This window comes from Convolutriloba macropyga, chromosome 4, assembly GCF_964194025.1.
Source record: "Convolutriloba macropyga chromosome 4, txConMacr16.3, whole genome shotgun sequence".
Taxonomy (NCBI): Eukaryota; Metazoa; Xenacoelomorpha; order Acoela; family Convolutidae; genus Convolutriloba; species Convolutriloba macropyga.
Genome location: NC_134471.1, coordinates 29497008 through 29517196, shown reverse-complemented (window position 1 = coordinate 29517196; position 20189 = coordinate 29497008). Strand labels below are relative to the sequence as shown.

The 20189-nt window shown below is 35.9% G+C and overlaps 1 protein-coding gene across 2 annotated transcripts in view; it reads left to right on the top strand.

Moving 5' to 3' along the window:
- The window catches only part of LOC142337595 (uncharacterized), a 59556-nt gene extending 39806 nt beyond the window's left edge, over window positions 1-19750 (top strand). For both annotated transcript variants that reach the window (XM_075386939.1, XM_075386938.1), the window contains exons 2-5: window positions 10752-11876; window positions 12140-12523; window positions 12788-13271; window positions 18848-19750. In XM_075386939.1, coding sequence (XP_075243054.1) covers window positions 10752-11876; window positions 12140-12523; window positions 12788-13271; window positions 18848-19554 — 2700 coding nt within the window. In that variant the 3' untranslated portion in view covers window positions 19555-19750. The remainder of the gene's footprint in view (window positions 1-10751; window positions 11877-12139; window positions 12524-12787; window positions 13272-18847) is intronic.
- The last annotated feature ends 439 nt before the right edge of the window (window positions 19751-20189 follow it).

Sequence of the window (20189 nt, the reverse complement as noted above, 5' to 3'; positions counted from 1 at the left end):
CAACAGATCGGTTTTTATTAATATCAAAATTATCTACCTTATGACAAGTTTCAGTTATCTTTTCATGGCAAACAAAACAGCAACGGAATTACTGCAAATAAGTTTCGAGAGTAACATTGAGCAACTATTATTAGATCTATTTTGATGGTGACGCTATTTGATATAATCATAATATAGGAGTTTGAAAAAGGCCCGAAACCAGTGATTTGCCCCGATGTCAATCCAATTATTAACTATGGCAACTGAATTAAGTGGGGAAATTCTCAGAGCTGCTTTTATTCAACAGGAAAGAAGAAATATAAAGTGCCGCCCTAAATATAAATTGTTGTCAATTGTGTTTCTCCCACGTCAAAAATTAATAAATTTGAAAAGTAGCTGTGAAACTGAAGTTAAAGATTTCACAACAAAACATAACCTGTCCAGTAAACGTGAAGGCTTAATCAACCAAATCAATGCTCTCCATGTGGATTTAATGCTTAGATTCAACAGGTGACATCAGCCGGATTCGTTCTGTCCTTTAATTGTACTTGTCAGCAGAGGTACAGTCATTGCTGGTCTATCTTGATTCAAGACACCAGAATTAGGACTACTCCAACTTTAAAAACCCTACAAATGTGTATCTCAACTTCTCTAGGGCTTTTGTTAAAGTACCTCTCAATTTGCTCAAAATTGAAGTCCATTGCTATTGGTGAAAAATGCCGCAATTTCTAAACTCCTTATTGCGCGAAACGGGAACAACGTAAAAAAAAAAAACAATGATCTGACCCGGCTAAAGTCAGTTGCAGGTTTCCGCAAGATTCTAATCTGGGACCGCTTCTTTTTCTGCTGCTCAAAAGGAATTTACCATGTGCAGTATGGAATTAAGAATGTTTTGGATTTTCGGACGATTTCAATTTTTTTGCAATAAATCAGAGCAAATTTACGAACGATGCTAAAAGTATATAAAATTGGTGCTCTTACAACGAACTGCAACTAAACGCCACAAATTGGAAGCTTTTATTTACAAAAAGGCACAGTGAGAGTTGCGATGAACAACCTCAATATGGAGCCAGCAAAGGTGCAGCGTGACCTAAATTTAGTGCTCACCCCAAATTTCATTTGGAGTGACAACTGTATCAATTAAGCAATTAAAAGCACTTTTCCAAATGAAAAAAAAACTTTCCAACAAACTACAGCAGCTAAGACCATTACTTGGCTAAGTTCTGCTGGTCTTCCTACAAGCCTATGAGGTACAATCAAACCTCTCGAAAATTTCATCAATTAGAACGCCTACAAAGATATGCTGTTTATGATGCTGCTACCGCTGCTTACGGCAACCGAGCAACATTGGCGACAAAAACATCTTCGATCTTCAAAAAGGTACGAAGAAAAAGAGGTAGACCATAAGCGCTGCAATTACACAAAAACACAGACTGCAGAAACTTAAATTTTTACCGTAGCGTTATATCAAGAAAAGTAAGATGTACTTCGCCTGTTTCAACGATCAATAACAACTACGAGATTTCTATCAACGAGTTGGCAAAAGCAGGAGAAAGTCACACGATACAGGGTAAACGAAGATAATTTATGATACCAGAATTTCAGTTGAAAAAGAACTGGAATTTTATGCCACATTATCTGTTATGCCATCAACAAAGGTTTCTCGAATTAAGGAAAAGGATCTTACTATCATTCGCTGATAACGTTTTTAGAAGTATCCAAAAAAACAAAATATATTAATGTGGACTGAACTGCCCGTGCGCCAACTGCAATAACGGAAAACTCAATTGGCTAAACCCGAAAAAAGTTTTGGATGGAAAACCATGGGTTCCAATCCCTAAAGCCTGCACTACTACTGCTACTACTACAACAAGAAAACTAGGCTAAACGTGAACTACTTCGTGGACTGAACTCAATTGGGTCTAACAGACCCTTGAATGTGCATCCTAAAGCCTTTACTATACATTCACTACTACTACTCCTACTGTTTCATTCTCTTAAACTAACTGAATTGGCTTTAAAAATCCTATTTTCCACTTTGTTGCTAGACTTATCAGGAACTTGCAGAATTTTATCAGGACAAAATTTCAGAAAATCGGAAAAAAAACTGGAACAGGCTCGAGCGAAGACGTTGGCGCTGAAAGATTTCCTCAGTGAAAAATAGGCCTAATGCCTAGATTTGGCTACGGAAAAAGGAGAATCATGCTGGTTAACCGCATCTCCACTGAAAAGATATCATTTCGATATAACCAAATGAAAGTTTGGAAATGGAACTGATCTTAGATACGGATGGGTTAGTCCCAAAAAGGTTTATACTACAGCTCATCTGCACTGCATAAAATTGTCTTATTCTCCTTAAATGTTTTTTAATTTTGAGCTTTTTTAACCGAATAGCGTACATATATATAATTGATAAGGAATTTTTGATAACTTAATGATTCCATTTTGTAGCGAGTACTACTCGCCAAAAAAGCTATTTTTTATTTTTTTTCAAAATTCCTTAGATATATTTACAAATTCGCCGTTAATCATTTCCATTGGTGTTTTTTTATTAAAATTTTCCCAAAGCTAAGCAGATGCCTATAACTTGTCACCAAAAACCGATTTTCATTTTGCATAATCTTTTTCCTCATTTTTGAAAATTAATTTTCAGTTTTCGCTACTCATTTTACCTAGCCGCTGAAAAAAAACTTCTCTTGACCAAAAGATCATTTGCCAATCATTTGGGATCATGGTTGATGATGTTTGCCTTTTTCTACGATAAATTGGTATGGCGTGGTTGACGATTTCAACAAATCATGTATTTGCTTTAGTTTAGTAAATATCTTGAATTTGGCACTTGCAAGTGTTACTACTGAACCTTCAAACTGTGACTGCATCACAATTGAAGATGATAATTTTTGTTTCATCGATACCATGCAAAAACTCAATATCGACATGAAAATCTGCCTTTCTCTTTAGAAAGCGCTAAGTAAACTAAAAAACCACAAATTTTCGCTATAAATTTTTTTTAGTCTATCGTCGTTCTTCAAAACATATAATAACAATGCTGAATTTGAATTCAGAGAACGGCGTTCCCTAATCATTTAAATTATATGTTATATGAGCAATTTTTTTTATTCCCTTGAAAACAATTCGCACGGTGTTTCTGTTTTTCCTTTTGATTTTTTAAGGCTTTCAACAAGATAACGACGATTTATTCCACTTAAAATTATCCAAAATTAGGTGGACAACTTCCGAAGCACATAGAAAGTTACCTAACGAATAGACGACAGTTCGTTAAAGTACAAGATTGTTGTTCAGAGTCATCAGCTGTTACATCGGGAGTCCAGCAGGGCTCCATATTGGAGCCAGTGCTTTTCCTTATTCTCAACCGAACGTTGTGTTCATTCAACTTTTTACCTGCTGGCTTATGTGTTATTGCTTTTGTACAATGAACATATGGGTGACTGCTATTGAGCTCAAATTGGTTTGATTTCGGTTTTCTAATGAAGTTATGCAAACAACATCAGTTTTAATTTTAAGAAATGCCATATTATTAGTGTTAATAAAACGCTTAAGCTGTAAGTTTGTCTGCGTTAATCAATGCTGCAGTAGAAAGAGTCCGTTGAAGATCTTGGTCTTTTTGTGCAAAGTAATTTATCTTTCAGACAGCACGTAGAAACCAGAATTGATTGATCCAACCTGTTTTTCCATCAAATTAAAAAAAGTGTCGAGAAAACTTTCGTCCAAATTAAATTCAATGAAAAGTTCGTTCATTCTGATTTTCACTCATGCTTCTAATTGTTACATGCCGTCAAAAACATACCTCAGCAATTTTTAAATTTTTCACAGAAAAATTACGAATTGGATGAAGAAAAGTTATAAAGAAAGGCTAAAGTTTCCTAAGGTGTTACCTCTTGGCAATTTCTAATTTTCTCTGATTTTCTCCTCCTATCAAAAATTGTAAAAGTCAGAAACGATATCCTATACTCTGATTACTTAGAGTTTTCAACATCAGACAGAAGGTCAATGAATTCTTTCGTTCTGCCCTAACAAAACGGGAGCTCCAGCTCTCGAACTTCTTCTACAGAACAACTTATCCATCTAGTCTGCTTTTACTTTTGTTAAACTAAGCGAACCTGCAGAGCTGAAAAGAATTCTTCTGAAATTTATGTGGAAATACTTCCACGATTTTTTCAACAAATCAGACACGTCCAATAGGACGTTCATCTGCTTATGTAATTGCTGTATCACATGACCGAGAACTTTAAGAGTGAACTGAAATAAGGACCCATTACTGTAAATAGGAAATGGAGATGTCCCGTATTTCTGTTAGAATCTTAATAGAAATAACAATATCTTGCATCATGAAGTAAAATTCAATTTATAGTCAATTTATTTGCAATCGAAATGATTTAAATTTAGTTATGAAACAAAACGTTATTGTAAAACTGTCTCGGAAAGTGGTTTTTTTAAGCAGAACCATTGTGATTTTTTTTGTGTAGACAATAAATTTGGATCCATGGACCTGTTTTTGTTGTTTAAATTTTTTTATTGTTTTTCATTAAGTTTATAATTTAACAAGTTTTTATAAGTTTTATGAGTTTTACGAGGGTTTTCGTTGTGTTTTATTTGTTTATACATATATATATATATATATATATATATATATATATATATTGCTTCTAGAGCCATATGTTCTTGTGGCGCATTGTACTGATTAATAATCAAAATGTGCCACAACATTAATTTACGTGCTCACGCACCAACCAGTCTGTTTTTTGACGTTCTGCCATTCGCACAGAGATATGTCTGAATTTTTGCCCGAAAGAAATGGATAAGCAGTCACAAATAATTTCGCATACAAAGTGCGATTTTAGATGCTGGTCAAAATTCGATCGTAATGACGGTATGAAGGTTTTAAGTTCCAATGTTTTGTAGATTACTCGATTATTCGTTATTTCTGGCAGGTTTTTGATTTCACGCCTAATTGACTTCTATATGGCAACAACATGTGGGCAATTTTTTTTCGGTTTGGGTTAATTTTTGACTTGTTTTCGGCTGTAGTGGTTTCTTGAGGTCTTTTTTTACGGCCGTTTAAAAATTTTCTCAGTATTCTGATTTTCAATGCTTGAGGACAAATCTCCGGACATTGATTTTTGCGACACAAGTTTTTGTTGCCAATCTTCAAGAAAAGTTTTCCAAATGCTTATCGATCGAAAAAAACCTATCGATGGTACCCTCTTCATTTTTTTTGATAGAGTTGTGCGCAGCTGCGGGCATTCAGAATTGTTCCTGTTTCTGACGGCTTTCGGTAAAATTTAAAATACAATTCTATGTTTGTTCATTGTAGACTGCCATAGCAAAGAAAGATATTTCACGGCTCTAATTCATTTTTTCAATTGTGTACCCCAATTTTTTATGCAATTTTTCTAATTGTAGCAATTTAATTTTTGGGGCCGTCTTTTACAGTGAAATTAATGTCGGCCTCATATCTTTCGAACAGTTTTCGTTTCCTGGGTTTGTTTTCAGTTGGTGCAATTTCACAATGCAAACATTTCCAAACAACGTGCCCTTTTTGTTCTCACATTTTGTGATATCAGTTTTTAAGATTTTTGCATTCAACTGCCTTGCTATTCCCAACCACTTTTTATGACAGTCAGGGCATCTTTGTCTCACAGTTTTTGTTTCTCCAGAGCTCATCTTGTTCTCACTTTTAGTTTATATTCGAGGTTTTCATCCAAGTACTGGCCAAGAAACTGTCAGGGTAGTCCCCATTGTCAAACTTTATTGACATTACCAGTTACCATTACCTTAATATAACCGTTTGTGACTGCCAGTTTTGGGGTAGGTTTTTAAGTGTTGATCTTTCAATATTGGGAGAGGTGTCACTGGAGTAAGGACTCAGAGACGGGAACATTAGTTTATGAACTTTTAACATCTTGTGATACTGTTTGCTCATTCGCCTCAAACTCAAAACTTTCAAGTTTTTGTCTTGCTATCAGATCGAAATTTTGATATTAGCTCCCGCCACATTTTCAAAACACGCAGTCAAAGAATTGTTTAGGTTGTGATAAGGACTTCCTGGAATAGATAAAACGGGGGCATTGGTGAACTTTTGCAAGCACATAACTATTGATTTGAGCACATACTTTGATTTTTTACTGTGTTTTCCGGATCGGATCTTTCTCTAATTGGTCTTCCCAATCCAATCATAGTTCGTTCTAGACCTGGTTTTCTGTTTGAAACAATTTTCCATTTGCTAATGGTTTTTTTTGTTCACATGCGGCATTTTTACATTGATTATTTTGATCTGATTTTTTTAAAAAATGGTTGTCCCAATTCACTCATAGGCCGTTCTAGGTATAGTTTTTTGTTTAGTCATTAAAAATTCTTAGAATTGTACGCCAGGCCTTGTCCTGCTATGTTTTTCATTTGAAGTAAAGTTCCATTCATATCTTTTTCCACTTTGAGAATTATCTCGTCATTTAATGCCCTCCATTGTTCGGAGGGGGGAGGACTTTCCGAATTATTGAATGGAGACAGGTGCATCAAGTTGGCTCAACTTTATCATTTTGAGGCCATATAACTGATATTCAACGAACCGCAAACTCGGAGTTGGCTTTGCACTTCCTATGGTTGGGATCCCGTTAATTATGCGGTTAAAGGAAAATAGCAGCCTGGTGTATGCCCTCCATTATCCAAAGGAAGTCTACACACAGCCGATTTTACACGCAGAATTAATTGCAAGTCTCTTTGACAATCGATGTGTCATGCCAGTATCGAGCCTCGTCTTTAGCCGTTGCAAGGGGAAGCCTTTGCTGTTAAACCAACAATCATTGAAGATGATGAGAGTTTGGACATTAAATCTACTGGAGGTTTCAATCTAGTTTTTGTGAAACATAAAGATCGTTGACCCACTGCCAAAAAGTTGTCCGGGAGGCAGAAGCGAAGAATAAAAGAATCTTTAATCAATAAAGAAGAACACACGAAGAATAATTGACGTTGAGAAAATTTTTTTTTCTGTCCGCTGGTCTTTACATGCACATGTGGCGCTGGCCCATTTTCTTCGATAGCGATAAAACAACTAGTTTTGAAGCCCTCAGCATAAAAGTAGGGTAGTTGTGGTGACTGATCCGAGAAAAGTCAGCTTCGCTCTGCTAAGGAGCTCCATCCTCTGCAGCAAAGGCTCTGGGACGTTAAGAAGACGCAAAATAGTTGATGCTTAATAGGTGCCGTTGTCTATGAAGGGAGGCTGTACTCGTATTCTTGTGCTGTTTTAGTGCATTTGTTGTTTAATTGCTCTCAAACGAAGTTTGTAGCAATTATATTATTCCTGTCGGTCTTTTTTATGCGATTTTTCGCTTGACTGATTTTTCGTCTGACGCTTTTGACTTTTCGTCCTCAAAAACGGAATGAACAGGTAGCGCCCAGCGGGCATTAAGTGCTCTTAGAGCCTTTCAGCTCTGTTTCAGCTCAAACTATGTTGGAGACTTATAGTTATGGTGTGAAGGGCGGTTTGTAGAGGTTGAAGATGCCTCCACTGTTGACCCCCCCCCCCCACTATTGCCCCCAACCCCCGCGCGCTGTTACCCCCCCCCCCACCCACCGACTATTGCCCCACTCCCCCCGTCAGCCCTGGGTGTACCCCCCGCCCCCGTTACTTCTGGCTACTGACGAACAACCGCTCGCTAAAAACGCGCGAATTTATACTATTTTGCAATTTTTTCAATATTTTTAAAATTTTTTTGACGTTTCCTGATTTTTATCAGCGCTAGGTGTCAGGGAATCTCCTCTAGGTTTTAATAAAAGGTTACTGCAATGTTTCTAGTGGTAACGGAATGGTTTCAACATTTTAACATCACGAGTTTTAGCGTTTTTTGAAATTTATTTTTCCTTTTCCAGATCTTTCCAGACCCAGAGTCCAGAGAATTTCCTAAAGGGTTTGATAAAAAATTACTGACAAACTTTTATTGGCCATGGAATAGTTTTTCAACTTTTTAAAGTCAACAAATTTTAGCAATTTTTAGATAAAACTTGCTTTTTTCCAAGTTTTTTAAAAAAATTTTTTGACGTTTTTTAGGTTTTTCAGTCTCAAGAGCGAATGAACCTCCTTTACGGTTTGAAAATAGGTTACTGTATTATGTATTATTTCTAGATGTAATCGAATGTCTTGCAAGATTTTAACATCACGAATTTTAGCGTTTCTTAACAATTTTTGCCATTTTTTCATTTTTTTGACATAGTCATTACTCAGGTTTTTGGAGACTCAAGGGTCAGAAAGTCTCCATTAGGGTTCGATAATAGAAAATTGAAAAAAATTTGTTGGCAATGGATTAATTTGCAACTTTTCAATATCACAAGTTTCAGCAAATTTTTTAATAAAAACTTGCAATTGAGTTAAGTTTTTTGAATTTGTTAGTCATTTTTTAGTTTTCTCTAGCCTCAATAGCCACGCCACTTCCTGTAGTGTTTGATAATATGTTACTGCAGAGTTTATGGATGTAATCAAATTTTTATCAAGATTTTCATATCACGCATTTAAACAAATTAATTATTTGCATTTTTTTCTTGATTTTGAATTTTTTCCGTTACCAGGGGCCCTGAGACCTCCTCCAAGGTTTGATAAAATGCTGCTATAATTTTTCTAGTGTTAATGGATTGTAGATCAATATTTTTTGACTCAGTTTTAGTAATTTTTGAATACAATTAACGTTTTTTTTTCAAATTTTTGGGAAATTTTTATCATGTTCCAAGTTAATGCACTTTATGAGCCAGTGAAACTGCTTAGGTCTTGGGATTGGGATACTGGATAGTCTCGTGAGACAATGAAATGCTTCTGAAGTTATTAATATTACGAATAATAGCAAGATTTTGTTAAAATTTGCAGTTTTCAAAATTTTTTTGTCTTTTTGCTGAGTTTAACGATCATTACTGGCCAAAAACGTTTTTAAGTCTTGCTGATGGGTTTTTGACAGAACTCGGGAGATAAAAAATGGTTTTGAACTTTTTCTACTGCGAAATAATATTAATATAAATAAGATTTTAATATCACGAAGTTAAACAATTTTTTAAAGTTTTTGCAATTTTTTCATGTTTTTGAATTTTATCGGTCAACAGGGGCCCTGGGACCTCCTCCACGGTTTGATTATAAGCTGCTGCATTCTTTCTAGAGTTAATGGGATGTTGATGAATTTTTTACTCCCGTTTTTGTAATTCTCGGATATAATTTAAATTTTTTCAAATTTTTGGAAAATTTTTATCTAATTGTATGGATCTTCACTATCCAGTGAAACTATTTCAGGCTTGAGACAGGGATAGTCTCTTGAGACACTCAAATTTCTCTTAAGATATTAATATCTTAAGTTTTAGTTACTATCTTAAGCTTTTGTTAAAATTTGCAATTGTTTCCAAATTTGTTCAAAATTTTTTGTCTGAACGACTATTACTGGCCAACGAAACTTTTTAAGTCTCGGAGATGGTTTATTTTACAGAAATTTTGAGACAACAAATGATTTCGAACTTTTTTACTGCGAAGTTGAAAATTTTTAAATTTTGCCTTTTTCAGATTTTTTTATTAGCTTTTACTAGATTTATTTACTAACAGGGTTAGAAAACTAGATTTATTTACTAACAGGGTTAGAAAACTAGAAGTTGAAGAGTCGAATCCCATCATGGAAAATTTTCATATCTTTCTCTGTCGGTTAGGGTTTCTTTCCTTCTCCTTCTCGTTCACGTTTTGCCTCTCTCTCACTCACTTCAGCTCTCTCTCTCTCTCTCTCTCTCTCTCTCTCTCTCTCTCTCTCTCTCTCTCTCTCTCTCTCTCTCTCTTTCTTTGATGCCTCACTTCAGCTGCTGTCATGTGGCGTAATGTCATCATCACTGATCCTAATTAACAATGAGTTATAGTAGAAATGTTTTTTTTAAATCATAAATGACTTAACAGGCACTTTTTAAAATCATTGTTACTTGCTCTCAAAAGCAATTTTTAGCAAATATGTCAATCCTGTTTGTCTCTTTTATGCAATTTTTCGCTTGGACGATTTTTAGTCTGACACATTTGACTTTGGTCTTCAGAAACGGGATAAAGAGGTAGCGCCCAATTTACATTAAGTTCTCTTAGAGCCGATCAGCCCGCTAGTCTTCAAGTATGCGGTTAGCAGAAACTGTTCTGGAGGCTTATACTTATAGTGTGAAGGGCGGTTCTTAGAAATTGATCCCATGCCCCACCCACCGCCCTCAAATCAGTCCCCCCAATCCACTTTTGCACCCCCGCTGCGCTCACCTTAGGCCCCTGCAATTAATCTGAAGCTAGCCTCACTAAACCGTGGCTAGCAACTGACGAAGCCAACCGCTCGACGGTCGTTTGAGAGCAATTCGCCCGACGTTAGTCGGTTATGTTCATATGGTCTTAGTCTGTTTTTATCTCTTCCTCATATATATATATATACATATATATATATATATATATATATATATATATATATAATATTATATATATATATATATATATATATATATATAATATTTGAAAATATACCAAGTGCTTTATTTATAAGTAGAGCTGGAATCACCACTGATCACCCAATATTCACCCAATGTTGTGGAGGAGCGTTTTTAATTTTGTTTGGGACGGAGGGGGTGTCCATAATGGGATAGACCCAGTCTTTGGCAATTCTGTACTCTATAGTGAGTGAAATAGGCGGTCAAAGAATACACTTAGCTTTAAAAATTATTTTTATAAGATTGAAATATGAGTGACTGGGACTTGAATCTTTATTTATTTTCAGACATGGAGGACTTCAGTGACAATGCTACTCGGCTTTTTTATGTTTTACATCCTAGTGTTTCTCTTTGTGACGTCATCAACCAGTTCTGGCGACGGAAATTTAAGTAGAATTGAAGAGCGACCACCTAAAATAACAGTAACCGATCCTGAATTAGACTCAAAGTCCGATGACAAATACTCTTTAGAGGGACCATGTAGCAAATTTAAAAGAAAATTGGATATTTTAATTATTATACTTAGTGATTGTTACGACGAGAAAGGTCGTGATTTGATACGAGCTACATATGGTGGTTTGCAGCGTTATGGGGAATTTTATACGATGACTTATTTTCTTGTGGATGTTTCAAATGGTGTTACCGATGAAGCCAATTTGTTACGAGAAATGAAAGTAAATGACGATGTTTCTCTTTACGTCAGCGAATTTTCCATGTCTGGTAGTGAGTCACTAAATTTTAATATCAGTAATTTTCCCAAAACAGATCGTTGGCTGAAATCTTGTCTACATAATTCGAACTACGTGATGTACTTCGAACACGTACAGGAATTGAGACTGCCGCAACTTGTTGAGGCAATCAAGAGCTCACCGAATTATGTGATTCCATCGGCCGTCCCTTCATCAAATGCATTTCTCTTATCATCATCATCTGCTGCTGAACTTATTGGTGCTAAAGTGGGCGACGATTGGGCAGTTTATATACCCAACAACATTGAGCGATTTATTTCTCAGGTACCCGAACAGAACAGAAATCTCCAGGATTTTATTTTACCAAGACAGGAGGTTTCTGAAAACGTCAGTGAGGCGGTTCCAGAGTTTTTCAGACATATGTTAATTTCTGGTCCTGCTGATCCTGCCATAAATGATCCTGTTTTCAAGAAGCTGCGAATAGATTTAAAGTACTCGAAAAGCAGGCCCAAAACAGTTGAACCAATTCATTGTCAATCATCAGTTCCAGGTGCAGATGTTACGAGAATTCTAGTTTTCGTTGATTCTCAAATAAAAAGGTCGCCACAAAGGGATTCTATTCGTTCTACGTTTGGAAGTGTGAAGTTTGTGGATCGTGGTGGTCGCAAGAGTGAGATATTCATTCGCTTTCTCGCCTCGCAGTACAAATATTTACTTTTCAAGGCAAGTTTAATTTTTTGCTTATTTCAGCTATTTTATGTCCAATGCCGTTACAACTGAAATAACACTTTTGCATATAAAATCTCTATTGTATAAAAGCAAAAGCTCGTGTGACGCAATATATCATAGTTTAAAACCAAATTATCCATTCATTGTATGGTATTGGTCGAATTGTTTTTCCTCTTCTTTATAAAACTTGAAAAAGAAGAGCTTTTATATAATAGCATTTGAATGGGCTGTAGATTAAATATTCAGGTTGACTTTAGGATGAAGATACGAGGAAGTTAGACACTGAGTCGCGCGCGCATCAAGACATCTTGAGCTACTTCAAAATGACCATCCATGACATTCCATCATTCAATATTACGTCATCATTGCGTCTTTCCCTTGAATGGGCACATGAGAACTGTTCCATTGCGGACTACATTTTCTTCATCACTGACGAGACTTTTGTGAATCCGTACCTACTTCACGACTACATTATGCATAACATGAACCCCAATGAAGTGTATATTGATGGGCTGACACGACACACTAGTCTGCCTGTTAGAAAATACAACAGAGAGGGATTCGTGTCTAAGGTCCTCTACCCAGACATGATATTCCCACCTTTCACTGAGTTCTCAAATGGTGCTCTACTTTCACGAAAGGTAATTGTTGATCCATTTTTTTACACCTACCTAAGTATTTTTCTACCTGTCCTAGCCAAGGAGTTGAAATTTAGTGCGCATAATTTCTCAGCTTTTGTTAAGACATTCTACCTAAGTATACAAGCTAAATAATGGTGTGACGTAGAGCATCAGACCTGAATAGTTATAGCTCTGTCTGGTCTGTCGTACTTGAGCTGTGCATTTGAGTTAATGCATGACGACTTTATTTTGAATTTTGCGGAACAGGTGTCTGATTTTATTTAGACAATGCTATCCATACTCTCACTGCCCTTCAAAATCCGGGATCCAGGTCTAAACGAAATCACGCTAGGTATTTACGCCAAATGTGCTAATATCTACCTTCGGCCAAATCCCTTCCACAGTCCTGCGAAGGAATCCTACAAGCCGTACCCCCTCAACTCCATATCTATTCCCAACTGTAGTGCTAATTTTTCCACCTTCTGGAATAATGTCACCACAAATTTTCTTCTGTTGAACCTGGAGGTCAAGAAGCCAGCTTTCGAGCCGACGACAGATTTGCTACAGGATTTCAATAAAACAGATGAAAAAACTGGCAAAGTGCCCTCAACAACAATCAAGTATTCGGTTGAACGAGCCCCAGCTGTGAAGATTTGCCCGCGATCCCGCAGCAAAATCGAATTAATGTTTGTCATCATATCGGCACCTGGTCATTTTGGCCTGAGAGCGGCTATTAGAAGCACTTGGGGAAAGATCAAATACTATCAAGGTTAGATTATTTAGCCGTTCAATTTACGATCAATTCAGTTTATGGTGGCGTCGGTGCTCCGACGATTCTTAATGGTTGTAATTACTTAATAAATCAGGGCGTCAAACTTAGACGTCATGTGAACCTATCTGGTCAATAGATCAAATGCACAAAGTTATCTTAGCGTTATTTTGTCATTGGCGTGGACAACTAAATATGTTTTGACTGGTGTTGATAAAATATGATGGTTTTTAAAACAATACCAACTTCAACTAGTCGCTATAAACCCTTCTTTTTGATAACGGTTCAATGCACGCAATGGTAGAATACACTCATTCAAAGTCTGAAGCAAGGCTGTCAGCTATGTTAATCTTGACTACGCAATTTTTCAATTGACCGATTAACTATAGCGATTGATTTGAGGAATTGTGTCTTATGACAACTTGCTACAAGTATAATTAAAAATGTTACGAATGTAGTTTCAATGCTCAATTGAATATTGAGTTTCTGATTTTTCACTTTTGAGAGCATTAAACCCTTTTAAGTGTATTAAGGGATATATTTTAGTCTCTAGAAATAGTTAGTCCGCACTTCACATAATTAGTCGTCGCATTAAAGGCTAAACCTGTCATTTAACGCCATTTCTCTGACGACGGCTCATTGCCTTAACCTAATCGTATCGTTAATGTGCATTCGCAAATAATTTACCCGTCAAAAGCATTCAAAAAGTGAAAAGCTAGAACTTGTTTTTCGCAGTCTTCTGTTTGAAAACAGTTATGGCCCTGCTCGATAAGACAGTCGACCATTGGAAGTCAGAACAATGATTGAATTCTTTTTATAGCTGCGAAGCTGTAAGCTGCGCGTAGCTATATTGCGGTATTTCACATTTTTCAAATTTAAATGGTATTGGAGCGCTGTTTCTTAATACAACTCGAAGAGGAGTTACGATTTTTTGATAAGCGAGCGAGCAGAAAAACTGAAAAATCAGGAAATGAATAAAGTTTGAATCAGTTATTTTGTGAACAAATTCGAAGAGCACAGAAGAGTGGGTAATTGGTTCATTCCTTGTTTTTGAACAGAGCGAGAAATGTAGTTGAAAAAATTTTTAGCTAATGGAGCGAATTTCGTGTTCGCATGCGGCATTTTCAATCTGTTTTTAGTACTAAGTAATAATCGATTTTGTTGACAGCGTTTTGAAGCTTTTTGATAATGAAAAGGAGTTGAACGCTGTTTCTCGGACTTTTCAGGAATTGTAGTCTATTGCTCATAGAAATTTTCTATTACAAATCGAACGAAGTTTTTTTCTATTAAATGTGACAGGAAAATTGAGAAATATGTTTCAATTTTTCTTGTTTTAGTTTTCTGCCTTTTTGGTCAAATTTAGAGATATTTGTGACCTTATTATGTCTTCCCTAATTTTGTGAGCAATATTTTAGTCTCGATTACATGAAATAAAGTTTTTCGTATATGTCCTTGTATATGAAAAAGTAAGGGAATTTTTCTGGTTAAATTACTTTTTGGACTATTCATGCACTCTGTCAGCACATGTTGGTTGTTTGGAAGACTTGATAGTTATCTGAAAGGTTCGATTTTTTGGTGAAGACAACTCTTCGAGTCGTTGTCAAAATTCTTCGGCTATGTCTTTTAAAGATCTGTTCACACCTTTTCATGATATTTGACGTCAAATTGGAGTAAGTATTTTGGTCACGCCGAAACAAGAAGTGGAGCGACAAAATGAGTGGATTTGATGCGTGAAATTTTTCTATTTCAAATTATAGTGAGAAAACGGTTTTGATCAAAAATCGCTTTCTCGCTATTGGTTTTTTTTGTTTAGTCAATGAAAATTCTTTGAATTGTGTCAGGCCTTTTACTGCTATGTTTTTTTTCGAGTGACTTATATGACGCTTGACTTCTTGATATTTGCATAATCTAAATTGCTCTTTTAATCACAATTTTAAGCAGCCAGCTGAACTCATGGTCGCAGAAGTCAAATGAAAAGTGCGCCCTTTCGTCATATAAATCTTACTATTTGCCTATATAAGCATTATTAACATTCGAAGCACCTTTTAGTGAGCCGAGTTTCCCGCGTCTTTTCTGCAACACGGTTGAAGCAGGATAGTAGTCGGTTATGTTCAATTTTTGTCGATGCTTTTAATGCAACATGATTTTTGGGCTGAGCTCCTTCATTGAATTTATTAGCATGCGTTAGTTGAAGATTTCGAGTTTGCACTGTGGTTTTGTTCCTGAAGTACAGCTTTTTCAATGGTTCTTTCCTTTGACCAGACAATAAAATTAAGATAAAGTAGTTGGTCTGCTGTGTAAGCGAATAGTGAATAAATAAATATAAGTTTCAGTTATCTTATAACCAATCTTTCTTTTCTTGGTTTAGTTTTTTGTTTCGTCAATGAAATTATTTGAATGGTAGTTAACGAGTAGATTTTGATTAAACGTGACTAACCTCCCTCAACAAAATGACTTAAGAGCTTAAAATTTGAGTTTAATCTCAACAAATTTAAAGTTAAAGAAATTGAAATGTATATAAAAGGTCCCTAATAAACTGGCTTCTGTGCAGTGAATTTCAGCATGCATACCTTATCGCTGAAAGTTTTTCTTATAGATTTTAAGCGGCATCAATAACTTTTTCAACTCATTTCTGTATCTGTTTCTATCTGTATTATACGGTACGCAAGACTGCTTTGAAATTATTCGCGCAATCTGGTTTCTATCTTTGTATAATAAAACAAAAATGTAAAAAAAAGATTGTGACCTTTTTCCCCAATTAGTTTACCTTTTTGTCGTTTTTGATGCCTGCCATTGATGCTTTGACCATTGATACTTTGACCATCAAATTTGACCACTGCTACTTTCTCTGAAGACGTACAGAAAATTTATATTCCAAGAAATACCGGAGACATGCGCACAAGTTGACTTCTCTTTTTCATTCCCACTAATTTTGTTTTGGAAGCTGGAAAGCAGGGAAAAGTTGAAGAGAAAACTTTTGAAGCGTCTAACTTTAAACTTCAAAACGACATTATTGCGTTCAAAGCAAAAAGTATTTGTTCAAAACAGGACAAGATAGTGTTAGCCGAAACGAAGTTGTTTCAAACGAAGTTGGTTCATTATTGTCTCGTATGACTATATCGAAAAAAAAATATTTGTTGCTTTTTAAATCGAATTCTGCTATATTTTCGTTGCCATTGTGGAGCTTCTAAATCTGGCTTTTTAAAAGAACTGATTTTTACATCATCACTTACAAGTAGCATTTTCACGATGCATATTTTATATCGCATACTTAAATCGTCCGTTTGAAGTTGTGTTTATATGTTAGTGAGCCTGTGTTAGAAAATTGAAAAAAATGACTATCGTATTCTTCTATTATGCCGTATTTTCTAGAAATTGAGTCACTTCAACGATCGATTGAGTTTTTAAAAAGCTTTTCCATGGTATCGTATTTGTATCTGAGCGCAATGCATCTGTCCGAAACCCCTGATAAAATTTGATGATGAACATTTAAATTTGGGGGTTGCGATTAAGTCAATATCGTGAGTTAACGAAATTTCTAGTAAAAAGATAAAGAACAAAATGAATAGTTGCTGGTGTGTCGTGCAAAAATTTTGCCGAAGTGATGTGTTTCACGTTTCTTGTCTTCCACTTTGACGCCCTGCACTCAATATTAAAAAAATAGCTGTTTTTATTTAATCAAATAAAAAACAGCCGAATGACTCTAGAAACGTCGAAGTAGATATTCACTGAGGCCTAAGCCAGCTACTCACTGAGCAAAAATATTCTTCTACGTATTTTGTACTAATTCTATTATTCTACTTATATCCTTTTATTCTACTTATTAATTGCTCTTGAACGAAGTTCATAGCAATTATTGTAAACACGTTGGTCTTTTTTATGCAAATTTTTTGCTTGACAATTTTGCGCTTTTCTTCTAGAACATTCTTTGATTTTTCAAGTAACTTTTGTACGCTTTCGTTCATCAATTTTGAGTGATCTCTATTGCTCGCACTACGAAGTAGAGCTTGTTGCTAATATATAATCGTTTGCAGTATAGCAAAAATACGTGACTCATGGCGCAGTGGTTAGTGTGGGTGGCTATAGAGCGGGAGGTCAATGGTTCGAATCCCGTTGAGGGAAAGGTTTTTTCGCACCCAAAAAGAAAAAATGGTTTAGGCTACAGACCCTGAATTAAATTGCCTCACCTGTTGTTCAAGAGCAATTCTTCCGTCATTTGTCGGTTTATATTTCTATTTTTACACAACCATTTTGTAACAATGATTAAAATTAATACGAGAAAAGCCAAATATAACGAAAACTGAGAAAATATCGGAAAGTTGCAACTTCGAAACAGCTATTGGTAAAACAGTTGCAATAAAAACAGTTTTCATTCAAAAGCTGACTACCAACTGATGGAAAAAGAGAAATGACAAGGCAAGTGAAAAGGAAATTCATTTTTATTACCGTAATCCTTGCACAATGCTAACGAGGATCTTGTTATGCTAACGCGACAATTGTTACCCCTTTCACGACAATTGTTACCCCTTTCAATTAAAAAAAAATCACAAATTACCTGAAAAATCACAAATGTGTATCACCTTTTTTAGTTTGAAAAAATCTGTCTAGCATTGAAGTGTCACTTCATTGTTGCAAATATTGACCAGAAACCAAGGAGATTACAAAAAGTGCTAAAAAAGCATCGAACAGGACAAAACGGCGAAAATAGCTCTAAATTGTATCAAAAAGTGTAATTGTTTCAAATGGTCAACAATGATTCCAAACGTACTATTGCTGGCTCAGATAATTGAGACAAAATAGTTGGCTGGAAAAGTTAGTTAAAACTAAAAAACCGCTCTGAAAAAGCCATGCGTGATCAAAAAGTATTGCTCGCTTAGCGCAAAATATTTCACTTTTCTCGCTCTCTTTCTCGCTCTCTCAGAATAAACAAAAACCCACTTTTCTCGCTCTCTCAGAATAAACAAAAACCGCTCTTAATTATCTCTCTGATTTTGGCTTTTGGTCAGCAAATGGAATTAAACAGTTCTTTTAACTTGCGGCGTTTGACTTCCTTTAAAACACATCCTCTAAAAACAAGTCAGCGATGTAAACAATTTATCACCATTACTCCTCTTTGAGTCTTAATAAAAATATCGTGTGAAATATATCGTTTATTTCAACAGTTCTTGTGATTTTTGCTTATATGAAAGACTTCATATGTGAAGGAAACTCACTATGCTGAAATACTGAAAGGTATAAAAAAATAATCTATATTTTTCATCAAATTTCGCTTTTTTTTAATACCAGAGTCAGCATTCTGTGGTGCTGTTCATTACCTCTGTAAACTACACGCGAGTTTTGTCTTCCAATTGATTCGGATGATAATTTACTGAATCGGATAAAAAAGTGCATGTACCACAATCTATCATTTTACACAAACGATTTTTGCGATATCTCACTTGTTCTGCCCAGCTGTGATATCACTGTTGTGTCCTCAAATAGGGAAAACTTTGTATTAAATGCGAGAGACCTCTAATAGCAACAGGTCAAACGAATTTATACATGCAAATGGGATCGTTGATGGATGTTTTTTTCAGGTGTACATATCTCTAAAGTGTTCGTTCTTGGGTTTCCCGGGAGCGGAGCACCCGAAACTCTTCTCCCCGACATGCACGCAGAAGCTGACATGTACGAGGACACAGTTCTATTCAGCCTAGTTGATGGATATCGGAACGCGGCCACCCCCAAAAGCATCAATGGACTGAACTGGGCCCTGACCAATTGTCCACATGTTCACTATGTCCAGAAAATCGATGACGATTCCATGGTGAACATTCATGGACTGACGTATTACTTATCACATTTTGCTCCCAAAGAGAAGTTGTACATGGGGCAAGTATCAAAACAGGGAAAAGTTATGCGGAAATTTGAGAAAGGGATGCCTGAAAAGTTCAAAAAGTGGATTGTGAACAAAGACGAATATCCAGCGGACACTTACCCACCGTATGCTCTGGGAGGTCCTGGGTATGTGTTATCGCGTGACGTAGCATCCGATTTTGTGAGAGAGGCGTGGCGGACGCGCACGTTTGTATTCGAAGATGCATATGTTGGGATCTTAAATACCAAAGTGAAAATCAACCCTGTGAGCCATTACCTGTTCAACAACAATGCAGTTGACAACACGAGGTGTGACTGTCACAAGTACTATGCTGCTCATTATCTCTCAGCTGCACAGATGTGCACTAATTGGTTTCATCTGCACAGCGATTTAGTCAAGTGCCAGATCAGGAAATGCAATTTCTAATTCTTCAATTGTATTCTATCTTCTCTTTAGTTTGATCCGTATCATCGTGGACCCGGAGTTGGGAGCGGCTGTCGTTGCCCGAAGCTATAAATTGAGTAAAGCAATATGAACAATCAAAAATTTATGTTACTGTACTTAGAGTTTTACTGTATGTCTGTACATTAAGAAGCTTTTTATTCAAATTTTTATTACTTCCTTTTTCAAATTGTTCAGAAGGTCTTACGCGTCATTCTAAAGCATCAGTTACATTTGCTCCGGAAAATTGGCTGGAATTTTTTACTGTTTTCCACGACTGCTTTGTCGACTAAATATATCAAAGAAAGGCTAATTTCTTTTTAAAAATGTCATTAAAGGCACATAAAAGAGAAGACAAAATGCAAAGTAGCGTGTGGCGATTAGATGATTCTTGAAAAAAATTTGATTTCTAAATCGTTTGTTGAGTAGTAAACAAAGACTTTCTGAATTATGGGCTAATTGATAGATGGTTTGTCACCGTTGTCCACAAAAGCCTCAAAGTGTATATAATGCATAGCGCAAACTACGTTTATACGCTGTCCAACTAATGCGCAATATCATGTAAATTATTCTAGTTGCTTGATTATTTTAGTTGACTTGAGCTCGAGCTAAGGTGTTTG